General features: G+C 34.4%; 1 protein-coding gene across 1 annotated transcript in view; it reads left to right on the plus strand.

Moving 5' to 3' along the window:
- Window positions 1-2,297: 2,297 nt before the first annotated feature.
- The window catches only part of SLC17A6 (solute carrier family 17 member 6), a 53,938-nt gene continuing 35,380 nt past the window's right edge, over window positions 2,298-20,855 (plus strand). Inside the window, exons 1-3 of the mRNA XM_063437358.1 lie at window positions 2,298-2,999; window positions 5,122-5,371; window positions 5,863-5,981. Of these exons, the coding sequence (XP_063293428.1) occupies window positions 2,914-2,999; window positions 5,122-5,371; window positions 5,863-5,981 (455 nt within the window). The 5' untranslated portion in view covers window positions 2,298-2,913. The remainder of the gene's footprint in view (window positions 3,000-5,121; window positions 5,372-5,862; window positions 5,982-20,855) is intronic.

Consider the following 20,855-nt stretch of genomic DNA (forward strand, 5'->3'; position numbering starts at 1 on the left):
CATTAACGCAATACCGCCACAGTGCTAAAGCAAGAGAACTCAAGACTAGCACTTAGCCCTCTTATCAGTGAGATGGCGATATGTCCTAACCTTTTACCATGCTGTGCTTATAGACAGCTTGCTACTGGCCACCTCCATGGCAACTAGCTCGAGGGCCTGTCGACCTTACACATATACGCTTACTTTTAGGTGCGCAACCACGAGCGTACTATATTAGAGTATATGCATTCCCAGCCTGGTATAACCATCATTAACGATAGCCCACTAAGGTACCATAACTCGCTCATTACATATATTGGCTCATGTATTATTACTTATAAGTTACTGAAGTATCATTGTTTGTTAACCTTATGTTCCAGCATTTTACCACTCGTTATGGATGTCATAAAGTTTAATAGTCTCACATTATACGTATAAAAATGTGCTGTCTATTCTGCCACAAATTGTACTGCTAATGTTAAGCTCGCAACGGCTGTTGTGGCCTTGCACGTCTATTGTCATTTCAAGCACAAATAAAATAAAGAATTAAAAAAAAAAGAAACCAGCCATGGACCCAACTACTCACATGTCACATCCACGTGGCTCATAAGATGCACAATAACTCGTCATCACAGAGCAAGAAAATAAACCAGCTCAACACTGAGGGTGAAACTCAAGCAAACCATAAAGACAAGTATTTAAAAAAATAAAAAAAAAAAAAAAAAAAGGAATAAAAAACTGTTGAGAGAGCTGAGTGAACAGGGCTCCAGTTACTGGATCTCACACTAATGAGGTCCAGACAAGAGTTTTCATTTAACCAATTTACATTTCCCATTTCCCAAACGTTACCTTCATGCTTGCTTGCTCATATTGATTTTAAACCAAAGCATTAGTTATAGTTACTGTATCACAAGAACTTGCTAATAGCTTCTAAACAGGCTCTCGTGTTATAAGGGATTCAGAATTTAAAGTGACATTCTAAGCACCGATGCAAGACAGGGTTAATGGAAAGGTTAATTTTCAATTAGCGTTTATTTATTTTTTTCCAATTCTGTTTACTTTTTGTTAAAAAAATATATATATTTCTATCCCTCTTTCTTCACATCCCCTCTCTCTCTCCCAATCAACAGAATTGTATTTTGATTGCATTACAATTACTACTGGTGAGATCTGATGTTTCCTGTAAAATATCTGGCCACAATCAACTTTATTCATAAAATATATTTGCTCCTGTCTACTGTACAAATAACATCATGGTGTGTGTTTTTTGTTGTTGTTTTTTTTTTTTTTGGAGGGGGGGGGGGGAGGGAGGGTTATTCAACGAATGCCTTTAAAGCAAAGTCTGATAGGTGACCTTTAAATCCATCATGTTCCACCTGCTTATGGGTAACATACAACAATGAAATGCAAAGAGAGCACCAGGATTGGCAGAGGGCTTTTCAGCCATATTCTGGTGACCACAGCTTAAAAGCTTCAGAAAATGGGGAGTATATTATTATTATTATTATTTTATTGCAACTCTCTCCATGAATATCACTTTAACACTTTGAAGCATGCTATAGATTATACATCTTTAAAGTTAACATAATCCAATTAATAAAAATTGGGCACAAATGACTTAAAATCAGATTTTCCATTTGGTTTCCTTTCTATCATGTATGATGTATAAAAGTGTAATGTTTGAATTTCTCTCCTAGAGGGCAGGCTTGTCACACTTTGGTTCTCTTTGCTTGTTTACCCTCTCTGAGCAGATTGTGTTTGTAAGATGTCTATCGCAGAAGACATAAATATTCAATGAACACCTTTATTGTATGTGCAAAAAAAAAATCTTCAAAGCAAGGATTATTTTGTTCTCTTTTGTTCTGCAGGTGCAACGTTCTTTGTATGTCACAGATTAGAGAATAAATCAGTTTTGGTAGTTTATTATATTTAACTATTTGCAGAGATTGTTATTTATTATCTATGTATCATATATTATAAAGAGAGACAGTTTATCACAAACAGAAAACATTCAAAGAAAAAAAAATACAATATTTTTTTAATTATTATTATTATTATTTACAAATCTATATATACAGTTGCAGAACATTCTGTTAAATTCAAAATGGTTCTGTATCCAAGGTTTGATTTAGAATTTGCCAGTTTTTGCTCCCATGCATTATGTGTCCTGTCTCCATGGCTGCTCTGCTCATTCTGTTTTCTTGCTAACAGAGGATGAGAATTATTTGGGTGAGATCTCCACTCTAGAAGTGCAAGTCTTCAATTTTTAATAAGCTAGCATAGCAGCCTCCTCTGAGATAGAGCCTTCTATGCCCTGGTTTCCATAGTACCAGCCCAGAAGATGCTGAAACTGGTTTGCAGTCACTGACCCGCCCCAAAATCCCTTGGAAAGTTAGAGGGAGCATCAGGAGGGGAGGCAAAGACCTCCTGTCTGGACTTGTCCATGGTACTGACAGAACAGATACAATGAACTGGCCTCTCAGTAACATGAAAATCCTTTAATTAGTCAATTAAACAACACTGAGCAGCTCATTAATGCCACGAAGTCATGCAAGTCAGTATCCAGAATAATAGTGGAGCTTTTTATATTTGAAGTCATTGTTCCTCTGTTCTGAGATACTGTATCTTCTTTAAATTGGGATTTATTCTGGTGCTGATGGTGAAGGAGCTTTGAGGAGGACTAAGTACTAGGAGAGAGGAGGTTTGCACACTGTGGTGTTATAATGACATTACTTGCACTAAGAAAAGCAACAATCCTCCTCACTGCTAGAAGCATCTTGTAACTGTGTCTGCTGGTTCTTTGGCTCATTCACCTTGTACCTATTGCTGCTGCTAGCCACCTACTGTATCCCTGGGATATAACCAATATGAGAATCTGCCACTTTCTATCTCTTAACAATTAAACAATTAATCACAAGATTCACTGAAGCAATAATGGATTCAATAAAACAAAGGATTTTAACTCCTGGTAAAGAAGGGCTGAAGAATTTTGCAGGAAAATCTCTTGGTCACCTACACAGGTATGTATTGTTGGACAGTTTGTTTGAACATTGCTGCTAGTGTCCATAAACTTTAATAAATGATTAATGAGGATATGCAATATATGTAGGGAATACTTAGAAAACAATATCATCTTTTGAGAACAGTTGAATATAGCTGCATATATTGGAGATAGTAAGTTATACCATACGTGTTAATGTTTAAATGTTTTATTACTGTGGCTTATTTTAAATATTGTATCAGCCTAAAATCTGCCAAGATAATGAGACATGTATCCGATTAGTAGAATCCCCTGAGCAATATTTCCCCTGTACCTATAAATATTTAATATTAGTGTGCGCCCAATTTCAACCATGGTGACAATTAAACATGTTTCACATTACACAACATTACCAAGGTCTATTTTTCTGCTCTCTATTAAAGAAATTCACTATATAGTTTTCTCTAAAAATTATTTTTATTTATTTTTATAGTAGGTGTGCAAATAAAGGCATAAACAAAGTGTTTATAAAAAGGGGGGGAATATATAAGCATCATTCGATAGACAACAGTTACTATATTAAATTTTTTTTTAAAACTCACTTTTTTTGCATGGACAATATACTACAACATTCTGATCAAATTTTCATATTTGAGGAAATTATGTCAGAAATGGCTGGTTTTTTATATTTATACAATTCTCATAATTAAACCTCATATACTCTTCATATTTGTGTGTAGTAACATGATGAACAACTCACGTATCTACAACGAACATAAATATTCATATTTATAGTGATACGCATGTATATGGGTGTGGATACATAGATAGATAGATAGATAGACACACATATCTATATACAGATGTGTGTGTGTGTATGTGTATGTGTGTATGTGTATGTGTGTGTATATGTATGTATGTATGTATATATATATATATATATATATATATATATATATATGTTTATTTTTTTTCACACACACACACACACACACACATACAACCACACATTTTATGTGATGTTTTAAGTAAATTATAAATAAGCAGACAGCTTCGTGTCTTAGACATATTTTATACAAAATAAATGTCAAGTACTGCAATGTAAAATCCACATAAGATCTAGCAGACTTATAAGTATGTTTAAGTTCTATTGGGAAATATGTCAAGAAAGAAAATAAATATTTAACATTCAAACCGTGTGTTTAAAATTAAATTGACTAAGGGCTGTTAAAATAATGTTTTAATATGTGTGTATTTTGCTGCGGAGTAATACTAAATCTTAACTAACAATACAAAAATGTCTAAGTACATATTTCTTCTCAATTAGTCATTTTTATCATTTTTAAGTAATAGTCAATTTTATATTTTCCCAAAGATGTTTTGCCAGTGTAGTCTTAAGACTATTCTGTAGAAATGTCACAATCAAGCAATTCCTTATTTTCTGCTATTTTAGCAAATATTGCCATATCACATTTCAAATTTACTTCTAAAATACATATTAATACATACAAATTGTTACTTTTGAAATGTATAAACATAAATAATTCGTGTAAAGCATACATATAAAAACTGCCCTTTTCAATTTACATTACCAAATTTTTTTTTTTTTTGTAAAAACAACATATGTCTCTTAAAATAATACTGATTGCAACTATTGTTTTTTTTTTTTTTTAGCATTTACAATTTATAACATTTAAATTGATTAGCTATCTCATACATTGTTGTTTCACATTTTTCGTCTCTTTTTCCCCTCACACAATGTATTATTTTGATCAAAAATTTCAATAAGCATTTCATATACATTTTTGGCTATTAGTTTATTTACTCCTTTCAGTTTAAAAAAAAAATAAAGACTACAGGTTAAAATGACGTGTTAAATATTTATTCATTAATAATTCAGATGACAGGTTCAAACAAAAACTGTATGAAAACTATTCTTTTCCTTAAAACAATAAATAAATAAATGATATTTATCAAATTAACCATTTCAAAAGGAATTCAATACGTTTTATTATTTGTGCAAAATTTACGATTCTACCTTAAAATTTTATATTTTATTGTGCTATAATGCAACATAAAATTGTTATTTTTAATTTACACTGCATCATTTTTACAATGTCGTTTTTTTGATAACCATATAAATTATTTTGTTTTTTTCAAAGGGTTCTGGAGAAAAAACCCAAATCAGGTGAAAATATTGAGTTAACCGAAGATGGGAAACCACTCAGAACATCTGAGAAAAAAGCCCCTTTATGTGACTGCACCTGTTTTGGTTTACCCCGGAGGTATATTATTGCCATTATGAGTGGTATAGGCTTCTGTATCTCGTTTGGGATTCGTTGCAATCTTGGAATGGCTATCGTGGATATGGTTACTAATAGCACCATTCATGGAGGAACAATTATCAAACATGTGAGCAAATACATTCATTCATCCTTCTTCCCTTCAGTTTGTCAAAATGGTAGAATCCAATATTTTCTAAGCCATCTGCTGCTGCCTGAATGTTTAGCCAATTTGGCATTGAGTAGTTATCAATATTTATAAATTATACAGAGAAACAGATTATAATTAAAATAAATTTCTGTCTGAGGTGGTTTCTCCATTTATCAACTGTGCATTACTGAGAAAACCTACAAGTCCATCAAGAAATATATCAGGAAGATAGAAATACGATTTTATACAATTTTATGAGGTGACCTTTTAAAAAAAAAAAAAAAAGTCATATCAGTTCAGCCATTTTGTTTAAACTTTCCATGGCAGCCATCTTGCTATATAAATAAAAAAAATGCAAGGTGATGCAGAATCTGTTTTATATAATGACAAAGATGATGAGGGAATTAAATCAGGAAACAATTAGGACAGGCTTGTTTATTAAGAACTTTGCTTTTTTTTTTTCTCTGCAGAAAGCAGAATTTGATTGGAACTCAGAAGTAGTTGGAATGATACATGGTTCTTTCTTTTGGGGTTACATTGTCACTCAAATTCCCGGAGGATATATAGCATCCAGATTAGCAGCTAACAGGTACTGTGAACCCAATTCAACTCTAAAAAAAAAAAAAAAAATGAAGATCCCAGACCAGGAATAAGAAGCAGACAAATGGTTAAAAATGATTAATAGAAAAAAAATACATCATAGAATTTTACATGAAAAATTCTATTTTAAATTTTATTTCATATGTTGACATGTAAACAATTAGTGGTAAACACTGTCTAGGATTTCTATAAGAAACAAACAATTACAAAACGAATATGAGATGTATACATTTAATATCCATTTGAAGATGGTCGAAAAGCTTAATTATTCCAAAGGATCAAATTGTATATTATTTACTTATTCCATATTTCACGATCTGCTGAGGTGTCAGTGTTTGTCATTGTAGAATGTATTCGATATTAACATTTGCTCAATAATTGTTGTTATTAATACTATTATTTTTTTTTTTTTTAGAAAATTCATGTGTTAGAATGTTTATCATGCTAAGCTTATTGCAATAAAACAGAGAGAGTGCTGTCTTGGCTGAATAAAGAAGCGGGCACAGATGGTGAGGGCTGAGCTCGCACCTCGGTTTCTATGGTGTCTGCTAATATCCCAGGCACCCTGGGTGTGAGTCTACCTGTTAATTAGATCTACTGAGGATTGAGCATGCAGTCAGTACTGTGATCCTTTAGCTCTCTATTCTGTGGTTACAAGAAAAGATAAGGGATTTGAGATGCTGCCACTTGTTATAACAGAACTGTCAGTCTGATAACAGAGATAGAGCCATACCACTCCAACTTATCACCACAAAGCAATCTATTTCTGCCATTCTCTGTCTAATTGTTACAGATGTACAATTATATCTTGGCGTGATTTTAATGGTGTGGTCGTTGGCTGTATATTTTACAAGGGTTTGACAGATGGTATGCATGACTGCGGGAACTAAAAAGGGTTAACTAGTGAATGGATTGTTTATCATAGTAGAATTCAAAAGCTAAAGGCATTCAGTCGAGGAAGTTATAGTAGACTGATTTTAGTAACAGGTGTGTAAATTACAGTATTCTAATCCATCTCCAATATCCACATCCAATTATTGCCCTCTTTTTCAAGGGTATACCATTGGTATTTCAATTTGAAAATACCATGTTCTCCGGATTTTTAGTAGAGGTTGAGGTTTTTAACTGTAAAAGCCCTTTGTTGAATTAAATTAAATGTTATATATTCCTTTCATACATAATGCTTTTCTTGTACATGTCATACTGCCAGTCATCCTTGAAAATCCAAAGTCATGGGATTATATTCAGATAACAAAAATAAACATGAAAGATGAGCTTAACCCCTTCAGGACGGAGTCAATAGTGCACGTTCTGATCAAAACAAAATGTAAACAAAAACTGGAATTTGCGCTATATGTCTGTTCAACCGTAGTTCCCCTCTTTCAAATTATATGCACCCACACTTATTATATATCATTTTGTTCAGGAGAAACAGGGCTTTAATCTATCATTAACTATTCATATATGGAACATAATTTATTATGAATAAAATAAAAAAAAAGGTGAGAAAATAAGATTTTTTTTTTAATTTGTATTTCCGTCTGCCATTTTAGCTGTGAATGTCATAATACTGTTAGGTTTTACTGCAAAAAAATGTGCATATTTGTAATCAGCGATGTCTCACGAGTACAACAGTACCCCCCATTAACAGGTTTTATGGTGTTTTGGAAAGTTACAGGGTCAAATATAGAACGTTCCATTTTCAAATTGAAATTTTCCAGATTAGTAATGTTACCTTTGAGACAGTGTGGTAGCCCAGGAAAGAGAATTACCCCCATAATGGCATACCATTTGAAAAATTAGACAACCAAAGGTATTGAAAGTGGGGTATGTTTAGTCTTTTTTAGTAGCCACTTAGTCACAAACACTGGCCAAAATTAGCGTTCATATTTGTTTTTGTGTGAAAAAAGCAAAAAACTAATATTTGGCCAGTGTTTGTGACTAAGTGGCTACTAAGAAAGACTGGACATACCCCACTTGCAATACCTCGGGTTGTCTACTTTTGCAAATGGTATGCCATCATGGGGGTAATTCTCATTCCTGGGCTACCATACGCTCTCAAAGGCAACATAACCAATCTGGCAAATTTCAATGTGAAAAAAATGAAATGCAAGCCTTATATGTGACTCTCTAACTTTCCAAAACACCATAAAACCTGTACATGGGGGGTACTGTTATTCTCGGGAGACTTCACTAAACACAAATATTAGTGTTTCAAAACCGTAAAACATATTACAACAATAATATAGACCATAAAAGTGCCGTTCGCTTGTAAAAAATGCGAAAAACTTCACTTTTACTTAAAATATCATTATTGTAATACAATTTACCAGTTTGAAACACTAATATTTGAGTTCAGTGAAGTCTCCCGAGAAAAACAGTACCCCCTATGTACAGGTTTTATGGTGTCTTGGAGAGTTACAGGGTCAAATATAGTGCTTGCGAATTAAATTCTCTGCACTTTCTCCCTGTGTTGTCAGGCATGTCAATCAAATTTTAATTAATCAAATCACATAATTACGTTAAAAGATTATTTAAATATACACATAGAATTTTAATATATATGCATTTATAGGTATTTAAATTATACGTGTATACTAATGTAATCTTTTCTGTAATTATATGTATTTATCTATATATATATATTTGCGGTTATTTGTATTTTATACAACGATAGATATATATAGAATGTCATTCTAAGTGTATTTTGTTACCGATATATATATATTAATAACAAAATACAGTTAGAATGAAATTACATATGTATATATAATTTATATTAAATTTTGTTTCAATATTTTATTTATTTATTTTATTATTTTATTTATTTATTATTTTAATTATACGTATTTATATATAATATATATATGTACATCTATTATATATATAATATATATACATATTATATATATGTAACGTCATTCTAAGTGTATTTTAATATTAATTTATATACTTATATTAATATTAAAATACACGTTGCATGACGTTACATATATATAATATGTATATATATTATATATATAATATATATACATATTATATATATATTAAAATATATTTAATTTATTTTTAAACATGTTTATTTTATTTTTTTTACACCTCCTACCAGCAGGGGGACTGTCTGATATTTCAAACAGTCCCCCTGCTGGCAGATCCATAGCCAGCTATAGGGGGCCATGTGATCGCTCTTTGAGAGCGATCACATGGCCCCCGGGGGCCTCATTTGCCGGAGGGGGGCTGCCTGGGCTCTCAGGCAGCCCCCCAGAAGAGGATCGTGGCGGAGGTGAGTAGTTGCTGGCTCCTGGGGGCTTAAACCGTTACGGCGTTCCATGCCGCCGCAACGGCTTTAAAGCCCATTTAAAGCGCGACGGCATGGAACGCCGTAACGGCGTTAAGGGGTTAAAGTTATTATAGAACAATTGAAGAGCATGTGTACACACGGAATGGGTAACACATGGCCTGCCTAGCAATGGTGGTCCCTTCTCGTGGTATTAATGGTCTATCTGGTATACCTGGTTTATTATCATGTTATTAGGTTAAAGGATCTTAACATGTATAGCATGGAGGAAAGACGAGACAGGGGGGATATGATAGAAACATTTAAATACATAAAGGGAATCAACACAGTAAAGGAGGAGACTATATTTAAAAGAAGAAAAACTACCACAACAAGAGGACATAGTCTTAAATTAGATGGACAAAGGTTTAAAAATAATATCAGGAAGTATTACTTTACTGAGAGGGTAGTGGATGCATGGAATAGCCTTCCAGCTGAAGTGGTAGAGGTTAACACAGTAAAGGAGTTTAAGCATGCGTGGGATAGGCATAAGGCTATCCTAACTATAAGATAAGGCCAGGGACTAATGAAAGTATTTAGAAAACTGGGCAGACTAGATGGGCCGAATGGTTCTTATCTGCCGTCACATTCTATGTTTCTATGTTTCTATGTTTCTATTATAGGACTGTTTAGTAATAGCTGGCTTATTCTCATGTTATTATAGGACTGTTTAGTAATAGCTGGCATATTCTCAGCTTAATGTTGGTCTATCTAGTACTAACTGGTCTATTCCCAATTTATTACTGGATTATATAGTATTCGCTGGTCAATTCTCAGAGTATTATTAGACTATCTAATAATAGCTAGTCTGTTATCATGGTATTATTGGTCGATCTAGTAGTAGGTGATATAATTTCAGAGTATTATCTGTCAATCTAGTATTTTAGTAGTAGCTGGTTTATTCTCAGGGTATTATTGGTCAATCTAGTAATAGCTGGTCTTTCTCAGGGTATAATTGGTCTACCTAGTAATAGGTGGTCATTTCTCATTGTATTATGGACTGTCTTGTAATAGCTGGTTTATTTCCATAGTATAATCGGTCAATCTTGCAATGGTGTATTGTCATGGTATTTTGGGAAATCGAGTAATAGCTGGTCTATTCTTGGGGTATTATTGATCAATATTGTAATAGCTGCTCGATTCTCGTGGTATTTTGGGCAATCTAGTAATATCTCGTCTATTATCAGTGTATTATTGGTCTATGGAGCAACAACTGGTCTGTTTTCAGGGTATTATATTGGACCACCTAATCATATCTGGCATATTTTCATTGTATTTTTCGACAAACTAGTAATAGATCTATTCTCATTGTATTATTGGACTATCTAGGAATAGGTGGTCAAATCTTGGGGTATTATCTGGCAACAGCTGGTCTGTTTTCAGGGCATTAAATTGAACTATATAATTATTACTGGTGTATTCTCATGGTATTATTGAACTATCTGGTAATAGCTGGCCTATCCTCAGGGTATTATTAGCCTATCTACTAATATCTGGTCTATTCTAAATGTATTATTGGATTATCTGGTAATAGCTGGTCTATTCTCGGGTTTATTATTGGACTATTTAGTAATAGCTGGTCTATTCTCTGGGTATTATTGGACTATCTAGTAATAGCTGGTCTATGCTCTGTGTATTATTGGACTATTTAGTAACAGCTGGTCTATTCTCTGGGTATTATTGGACTATCTGGTAATAGCTGGTCTATTCTTGGGGTATTATTGATCAATATTGTAATAGCTGCTCGATTCTCGTGGTATTTTGGGCAATCTAGTAATATCTCGTCTATTATCAGTGTATTATTGGTCTATGGAGCAACAACTGGTCTGTTTTCAGGGTATTATATTGGACCACCTAATCATATCTGGCATATTTTCATTGTATTTTTCGACAAACTAGTAATAGATCTATTCTCATTGTATTATTGGACTATCTAGGAATAGGTGGTCAAATCTTGGGGTATTATCTGGCAACAGCTGGTCTGTTTTCAGGGCATTAAATTGAACTATATAATTATTACTGGTGTATTCTCATGGTATTATTGAACTATCTGGTAATAGCTGGCCTATCCTCAGGGTATTATTAGCCTATCTACTAATATCTGGTCTATTCTAAATGTATTATTGGATTATCTGGTAATAGCTGGTCTATTCTCGGGTTTATTATTGGACTATTTAGTAATAGCTGGTCTATTCTCTGGGTATTATTGGACTATCTAGTAATAGCTGGTCTATGCTCTGTGTATTATTGGACTATTTAGTAACAGCTGGTCTATTCTCTGGGTATTATTGGACTATCTGGTAATAGCTGGTCTATTCTTGGGGTATTATTGATCAATATTGTAATAGCTGCTCGATTCTCGTGGTATTTTGGGCAATCTAGTAATATCTCGTCTATTATCAGTGTATTATTGGTCTATGGAGCAACAACTGGTCTGTTTTCAGGGTATTATATTGGACCACCTAATCATATCTGGCATATTTTCATTGTATTTTTCGACAAACTAGTAATAGATCTATTCTCATTGTATTATTGGACTATCTAGGAATAGGTGGTCAAATCTTGGGGTATTATCTGGCAACAGCTGGTCTGTTTTCAGGGCATTAAATTGAACTATATAATTATTACTGGTGTATTCTCATGGTATTATTGAACTATCTGGTAATAGCTGGCCTATCCTCAGGGTATTATTAGCCTATCTACTAATATCTGGTCTATTCTAAATGTATTATTGGATTATCTGGTAATAGCTGGTCTATTCTCGGGTTTATTATTGGACTATTTAGTAATAGCTGGTCTATTCTCTGGGTATTATTGGACTATCTAGTAATAGCTGGTCTATGCTCTGTGTATTATTGGACTATTTAGTAACAGCTGGTCTATTCTCTGGGTATTATTGGACTATCTGGTAATAGCTGGTCTATTCTTTGGGTATTATTGGACTATCTAGTAATAGCTGGTCTATTCTCTGGCTATTATTGGACTATCTAGTAATAGCTGGCCTATTCTCTGGGTATTATTGGACTATCTGGTAATAGCTGGTCTATTCTCTGGGTATTATTGGACTATCTAGTAATAGCTGGTCTATTCTCTGGCTATTATTGGACTATCTAGTAATAGCTGGCCTATTCTCTGGGTATTATTGGACTATCTGGTAATAGCTGGTCTATTCTCTGGGTATTATTGGACTATCTAGTAATAGCTGGCCTATTCTCTGGGTATTATTGGACTATCTGGTAATAGCTGGTCTATTCTCTGGGTATTATTGGACTATCTAGTAATAGCTGGTCTATGCTCTGGGTATTATTGGACTATCTAGTAATAGCTGGTCTATGCTCTGGGTATTATTGGACTGTCTAGTAATAGCTGGTCTATTCTCTGGGTATTATTGGACTATCTGGTAATAGCTGGTATATTCTCTGTGTATTATTGGACTATCTAGTAATAGCTGGTCTATGCTCTGTGTATTATTGGACTGTCTAGTAATAGCTGGTCTATTCTCTGGGTATTATTGGACTATCTGGTAATAGCTGGTCTATTCTTTGGGTATTATTGGACTATCTAGTAATAGCTGGTCTATTCTCTGGCTATTATTGGACTATCTAGTAATAGCTGGCCTTTTCTCTGGGTATTATTGGACTATCTAGTAATAGCTGGTCTATGCTCTGGGTATTATTGGACTATCTAGTAATAGCTGGTCTATGCTCTGTGTATTATTGGACTATCTAGTAATAGCTGGTCTATTCTCTGGGTATTATTGGACTATCTAGTAATAGCTGGTCTATTCTCTGGGTATTATTGGACTATCTGGTAATAGCTGGTCTATGCTCTGGGTATTATTGGACTATCTAGTAATAGCTGGTCTATGCTCTGTGTATTATTGGACTATCTAGTAATAGCGGGTCTATTCTCTGGGTATTATTGGACTATCTAGTAATAGCTGGTCTATTCTCTGGGTATTATTGGACTATCTAGTAATAGCTGGTCTATGCTCTGGGTATTATTGGACTATCTAGTAATAGCTGGTCTATGCTCTGGGTATTATTGGACTATCTAGTAATAGCTGGTCTATGCTCTGTGTATTATTGGACTGTCTAGTAATAGCTGGTCTATTCTCTGGGTATTATTGGACTAATTATTAATAGCAGGTCTATGCTCTGTGTATTATTGGTGTATCTAATAATAGGTGGCCCTTTATCCATTATAAGAATACAGTTGATACATTAAGTAATAGCTGGTCCTTTATCCATTCTCAGTGTATTTATTGGTCTATCTAAGAATATCTGGTCCTTCACCCATGATCAGAGTTTTATTGGTCTATCTAGTAATAGATAGTTGTCTTTCCACCATCACTGTATTTTTGGTCTGTCTAGTAATATCCGGGCCCCATTTCAATCTGGTCATAGAGCACCAATGTTGTTTTGTATCCATGTCTTGAGATCTTTGCCAAGAGTATTCAGCTAATGAATCCATTTGTCCCGAATTTCGTTTATTGATCTTAGAATCACTATTTACTATGGGATGGGGATCAGAGAAATAAAAATACGTTTTTCTAAACAAGTCTCTCTATGTTTTTAGAATTGTAAATATTTCTATTGCACTGTATTCACCTTATTTTCTTTATTTTAATTCATAGCCAATAAAACATATTACTATGGATAGAGAAAAAAATATCTGAATTATCCTGTATCATTCTTTCTCTTTTTTCTCCATGATTGTCATACGCTCCGAGTATTTTCAGCTTTAAGATATAATTTCAGTCTGATTATGAGGAGATGTAGAAATAGGACATTTTGTTGAAAAAATTCCTAATGTTTAATTATTGCAACCAATAATAATAATAATAATAATAATAATAATGATATATATTAATTCAACTTATCTAGCACTGCAGGGATTTGTTCTTGTACTATCATAACAATAACTAGAATAAATTAATGTTAATAACAATAATAATTCGCCTTTAAATACGTTTAGCAAAAGATCTAAAACTATATCGGACTGAAAAAGTCTTCTCAACCTTCAAAATCAAAGCAGAAGAATATATGAGAATATATGAGTTAAGTAGGAATATTCATTTATCCAACCTGCAGAATAATAATATATTTTTCAACTACATTACACAACTCATCCTTCTTAAATATACTGATTATTTAGATTTTAATTCATTGTTGTAAAAAAAAAAAGTTTTTTGTAAAATGCAATTTTTTCACAGACTCAAGTTATTCAAGTGTATATATTTGTATATGTTGTGGTATATTGCATTTTAGATGTTTGTAAAAAACAAAAAACAAAAATAAAAAAACAACAATTTTATTGAGTAAAATGTTTTTGTATTCCATGTTTGATAGCCTTTTTGCTGTATTTTCCCTGAGGAATAACGAAATGTAATTTTGTTTCTGACCCATATTCCCTGTTTCTCTAGGGGATGAGTGGAACACATTGGTGAATTTAACATGAGAATTATGTAAATGTTGCAAGGACGGAGTTTAATTACTAACCATGAGATATTGGCAGCAGACGTTGCATCAGCTGATAATAAATGGGTGTCTCGTAATATTGTCACAGGGGGTGTGACTTTGGCCAATAACCACGAGTCAGGATTAAGGAGGTAGAACAAATTAAATTACGCGCCACACAAATGTACTTGTCACGCACCTGCTTATATACACAATAACATTGCTTGTAGGTCCCGGGTCATATTATAACATCTTGGGTTTTAGAATCGGCAAGGGTAGCATTAACCCCCTTCCTTTTCAACTCATCTCTATATCATTATTATTTTTTATTGATGTAGTGAGTCTGACTCCAGGGTTAGAGATGTGAGTGAATATTTTATTTCAAACAATGCAAAAGTCTAAAATGGAATAAGCCATTGCTAGATTATTTTTAAACATAGAACAAGCAATGAACCTTTGTTTCTACCATTTATTTTAATAAATCTCCCTCACAAAAGATGTGAGATTGGGGCAGATACAAGGAACGATGGGCAAATAGAGGGATGAAGAGACATTAGGGTATTGTCAAAAGTGCATATGTTTTTCAATGCATATAATTAATAATTGTAGAAAAATATCCATTTACCAAAACTTACACAAATATTTCTAAAACCTTAAAACATACATATTGTAAACTGCAGATTTGGCTTCTGCAGTTAACGTAGATTCACCCCATTTTAACCCAGAATTTATGTTTTTGTTAGTGCATGGCATTGTCCAATCAAATACTCCTCAGAAGAACTAATACAAAAAAATCTCCAATCCAAAGCGTCCAAAGTTTGATTTTTATATGAAACCTTTAATTTTAATGTGTCCGTTTTCTAACCATGTTCAACTAGTCATAGTTTTTTTTCTCTGATATCTAGACTAGAGCCGAAGTATAAAATGAGAACCAATATACGTTGTTTTTTTTAACATTATCAAGGAAATTCATATTAAGTGAGAGACAGGCAGTAGGATCTATAACACCTTGTGTAACTCACCCAACCATGGACAGCCTGATAAAACTGGGTTTCATAGCATGCTGTGTGTGCTGACACCAGACACAAACATTACACACACCTCATACTTGTAGTCAGGAAGTGAGCATTCCAGTTGGATGATTGACAGCCCAAGGAGGCTGCCCTACATACAGAAATAAAGTTATTTAATTCTCAGGAATGAAATATTTTTAATTTAGTAAGATGACGTTGTTATGGTGTTTGGAGAACCCAGTTTAAGTAGTTTGCTCATCATATCAGGCTAAATGTCCCCCAGATCACAGGAAGGTAGTATAACACCATCCACCGCACACGATTCATTAAAGCTTAAACCTCCTGGAATGCAAATCAGTTCTGTCACTAATTTTCATCTGGTTAATAAAAGTCTGTTTGAAGAAGGAATTTGCAGTTACTCCAGAATAATGCAGTCCTCAATACAAGCTAAGTAAACTGACTGATCAATAAACAACCCCTTTGAATAGCCGTCTCTTCAGCTGCGATGACCGTGAAGGCGATTGCTTTGTCCTGAGCGAGCAGCAAGAGAAAGGGCTTCCGTTTTATGGGATTAACACGAGCTTGGAAGCAGACTCCCAGACTTCTATTTACCATATGCTCCGCACCAGATTCATTGTCTGTCTAGTAATATAGACATTTCCACAATTTAATGATTCACCCAGGAATTGTGTCTAATATAAGTGAGCCTCAGATGTTTTTCTATAATGACTGAAAGGTTGTTTTTTGTATTTTTTTATTATTAGATTGGAAGGCCAAAGATCTGTTTTAGCATATTAACACTCCAGGATGAAGGAAGGGATAGGGATGATTACATGATAGATAAATAGATAAGCCACGCTTTAGCAGATAAAATCTCACACCACTCCTGACACACGTCTCTATTCTGAATAATGAATCTACGAGAACAAAGTGCAGATCTCCGGAGCCTTAAAAACAAAGTTTATGCAGCTAATCCATTCGTTCCCTTTGCTAAAATATGCTCGCATCTCAAAAAATGGTCAAATATAGATATATAAGGGTTTATTCACTAAAAGTGGACTTTTAGTCCAATTAAAATAGCCAAGCTGGGCTATAGAATTTCCTAACCCTGTGTATTTTGACCTGAATTTTGCAATTTTATTTTCAATTCTCCACAATTCACTATTTGATGGATAAACCGCACTGACTTTATTGTATAAAACAGGAATTGGGTAGAATGGACAAGAAAATTGCAAATTTTAGGTCAAAATAGCCTAAGCAGAAAATATGTCAGAAAATTTAGACAATTTGAAAATTAGTTTCATTGCACAAAAAGAAAGATTTTAAGTTAGCATGATAATTGTAGCTCAGTGCTAAACAAACTGACACCCCTAATAATGAGTAGTCAATAATTAATTAATATTAACATTGTTAATATTATGTCAAAAGGATCCACACCAAAGCACCCTTGAAAAGAAAAATATACAGGATTGGATTTTTATACAATAACATGTTATTGTAATAACAATAATGAGAAAGGAAGTCAGGAGGTGCTGAAACGTTGGGTATTAGTGGCTCGTGTTTCTGCCATAGTAGGCTTGTGAAAATTGTGGTAATTATTATTGTTAACTTATTTGCCTAAGTGTTGTCACTGTACCTTTTGCTTTATATTTATCTTTTTTGGTTTAATTAAAGCATTTCTATAACTCTTAGTAGTGGTTCTAGTGTGCAATTGCATTTTGTTATATTTAGTATTGTTGGGGCACTGAGGGAGTGCCTGAGAGTATTAGCATCTAGTGATACATTTTTCATTCATGTTGTCTCTCCATACAGTTCTGTTATTAAATTTTTTATATCTAATACCACATCTCAAAGATGACTGGTTAAATCTTGCAGTATTAGTTGGCAGCTGGAAAGGAAAATATTCTGGGGTATATTCACTTAACAGTGGTTGTGGTATACTGTAAGCAAAACAGCAAAACTTAAGTCAGAATAGTCAAGAATAGTAAAAGCTATGTTCAACACAAGTGGCAAAAAAAAGAATTAGGAAAGATTTAGGAAGTAGGGAGACATATGCGGAAGACACACAAAACAGGAGAGGTAGAGGATGAGAAAGTCCATAAAAGAATGGACGCAAGAGACTGGTTATCAAAGGGAGCAAGGGATGTGACCATGGGATAGAGATACTAGGACATGCTGAAGAATAATGAATAGGCAAAGTAGAGACTGGTTGGGGAGCTGATGGAGAGACAATAAAAATAGACTGGAGAGAGTGCAACATGGATAAGACTAGGTAAGACAATAGGCTGTAGAGAAGAAGAAAGAAAAGATGATTGTCGATACAGAGAAAAGATAAACAAAAATGGGGAAATATTGTGGCTGGTGAGAGAAACAAAATTGATGGGCAGACAGGAAAATGCTAGTGGTATGTTATTTTAGGGGCCATTAGTATCAAAACAACCGAGAATTAGAGGACAAAAAGATGGTCAAATTAAACTAGGATTTAAAGGTTGACAAACAGAGATTGATGGAGAGAACAAAGTAAAAAATTCTCATGAAGAGTGTAACAGAGCTCCCTGTACCCCGGCTGGGTACCTCCACCAAGACCGCTTCCTAGTTCTATCAGGGGACAAACCACAGCACTTCTGCTCACAGTTGCCGTGGCTTGACTGGGTTCCTGGAACCGCTCCCTCCTGGAACCTAATGGGGAATTTGCTCTAGACACTCCCAGGCACTGGACGACACTCAGTCCTGGTAGCTCTAGTCCTTACAATGACTTTCCCTGTTGAATCCTCCACACTGGAACAGTAATTAAAGAATAGCCCTTCCCCCTCCCAGTAACCAGACGACACATAGTTTTTAGAGTAAAAGCTGGAATATGTTTATTGGCAGCCACAACTGGCTTTATATGCAGGTGCCCATGCAAGGGGCAACCCCCCAATGGACCTGAGAGTAGACTACAGTAAAAACATACACACAATTACATTGGCTCTCAGGTCCAGGACACTCCCATGCAAAACAAGATAATCCCTCACCTGTGCCTGGGAGATAATTGCACTGAATTAAACTCAATTATCTCCAGGTAGAAAAAGTAAACATTTCCCAAACACCCCAAAAGTACCTTAAAAATACATAAAACCCCACAAAAGTTACATCACCTGATAGCCCCGATCTGCGTGGCCAACATATCCAAAAATCACTCAGATCAGTTCAGGGATTCAGGAATTTCCTGAGAGTCATTATTTGACCGACCACACGCATGGTCCCATGCCCAAAACAGTTCCAGAGAATCAGGGCTTGCGGCCGGTCTAGTTCGGTAGTTAAAAACCCAACAAACTACCGGACATAGTCAATGTTCTTATCCTGGAGCTTGTTTCCCTTGTTTGTGGGAACATTTCCACTGAACAGTGTCTTTCTAAGTGTTTTAGAAACTAACACAGGTGATCATGGAAGTCCAGCGGTGTTTGGGAGTTTCAATGTCCGAAAATAGTTCCATGAACTCGACGACAAAACACTGCTGCCTGTGTTCATGCGAACAAGATGGCTGCCACCTTGTGGTCGTCCATAGGAAATGCTTCCACCCAGACGAACGCTTAGAACACTGCGGTGGAAATTGCTACAAAGCATCAATAAGGCTTAAGAAGTTCCAGGGTGATCTCCAGTTCATGCGGCTGTTCGGTTCCCGAAGCACATAGTCCAAATACACGAACAGAGACTTTTACATCACATTTTACAGGGTCCATAGTCTGTGGGCAGGAGGCTGGCAAGCAGGCTCCTCCAGGAACTCATGGCAAACTTACTTGGAAAGGGGAGTTTGTCACAAAGAGTTATGAACAGAGTCAACTGTAGAATGAGACAAGGATAGATAGGCAAAAAATGGTGACTGAGAGAAAAAGGGAGGCATGGGTTTATCAATGAGAGAAACTGGTAAGGAGGAAGAGATAGGAAGAGAGACTTTGAAGAGAGTTTCCATTTCCCTGAGGACAAGGGGAGTTAATTTTTTGGAGAATAGTCCAGGAGGAAATGTTAATGTGTATTAAAAAAAAAAAAAAATTTATGGGGAACTGGCTGAAATTGTGGTGCCACCAGCACTTGAACCGTGACCAGGGAAATGGAAGATTCCTATGTTTCCTGGTGGCTCTAGCTGTACTTTTTGGTTAAAAAGATTATTTGGGAATTTCTATGTTTGTTTTTTTTAATGCCAAGAATTGGTGTTGGTTAGCACAGACTGATGGAAGGTGGACATTTCTCTGTTATTTAAATAATTTACGCCTAGCACAGTACATGGAAGACATTTGAATATATAACTTCTTATCCAGTAGTAGTGAATAACGAAACTCCTAGTTCTTTCAACAGTTATATTATGAGAAGAACATTAAATATCACTGATTTACTGAAGCCCCATTCATGCTTAGTGTATGGTTATAGAGATGTACATTGGGAATTAATCATATGGAGTTGCGTCAAATAGAAAGAAATGGTATGAAGAAATTAGTGTAATTTCCTGGGCACATTTTCTTAGAATAGAATGGTACTAGAGTTGTAATGTATGAATTTAATGATATGCAGCTACTTGGATTTTAACCATGAAATACAATTATATTGAACCCTTAACTTGGGATAACTTGCAGTTATGTTGTGGCTCTTGTGTCTAGTGATGCAGGTTTCTTTCTTTCAGGCAATCCAACGAAAAAAAAATTGATAGAAAAGAAAAATAATATAAAAAAATAAAAAAATAATATATATATATATATATATATATATATATATATATATATATATATATATACATATTTGCTCTCAAACTCAGTAGCAAGTTGACCTGCCAAGAAAGGTACAGTGTGATGTGAAACTTGTTAACTTATTCTGTAAACGTTTTATAAGTTTTATATAACACCACCCAGGTTGCTTGTATATGGTTTTTGTTCAAGCCTGATATTTTATGTAGCCACCAAAGCAATATTGCATTGTGTTTGAGTGTTAAGGTGTATATACAATTTTGATTGTAATGCTTAAAGGGACGCTATGGTCACCAGGACAACTACAACTTAATGAAGTGGTTATGGTATCTATAG

Source organism: Pelobates fuscus, chromosome 12, assembly GCF_036172605.1.
Source record: "Pelobates fuscus isolate aPelFus1 chromosome 12, aPelFus1.pri, whole genome shotgun sequence".
Taxonomy (NCBI): domain Eukaryota; kingdom Metazoa; phylum Chordata; class Amphibia; order Anura; family Pelobatidae; genus Pelobates; species Pelobates fuscus.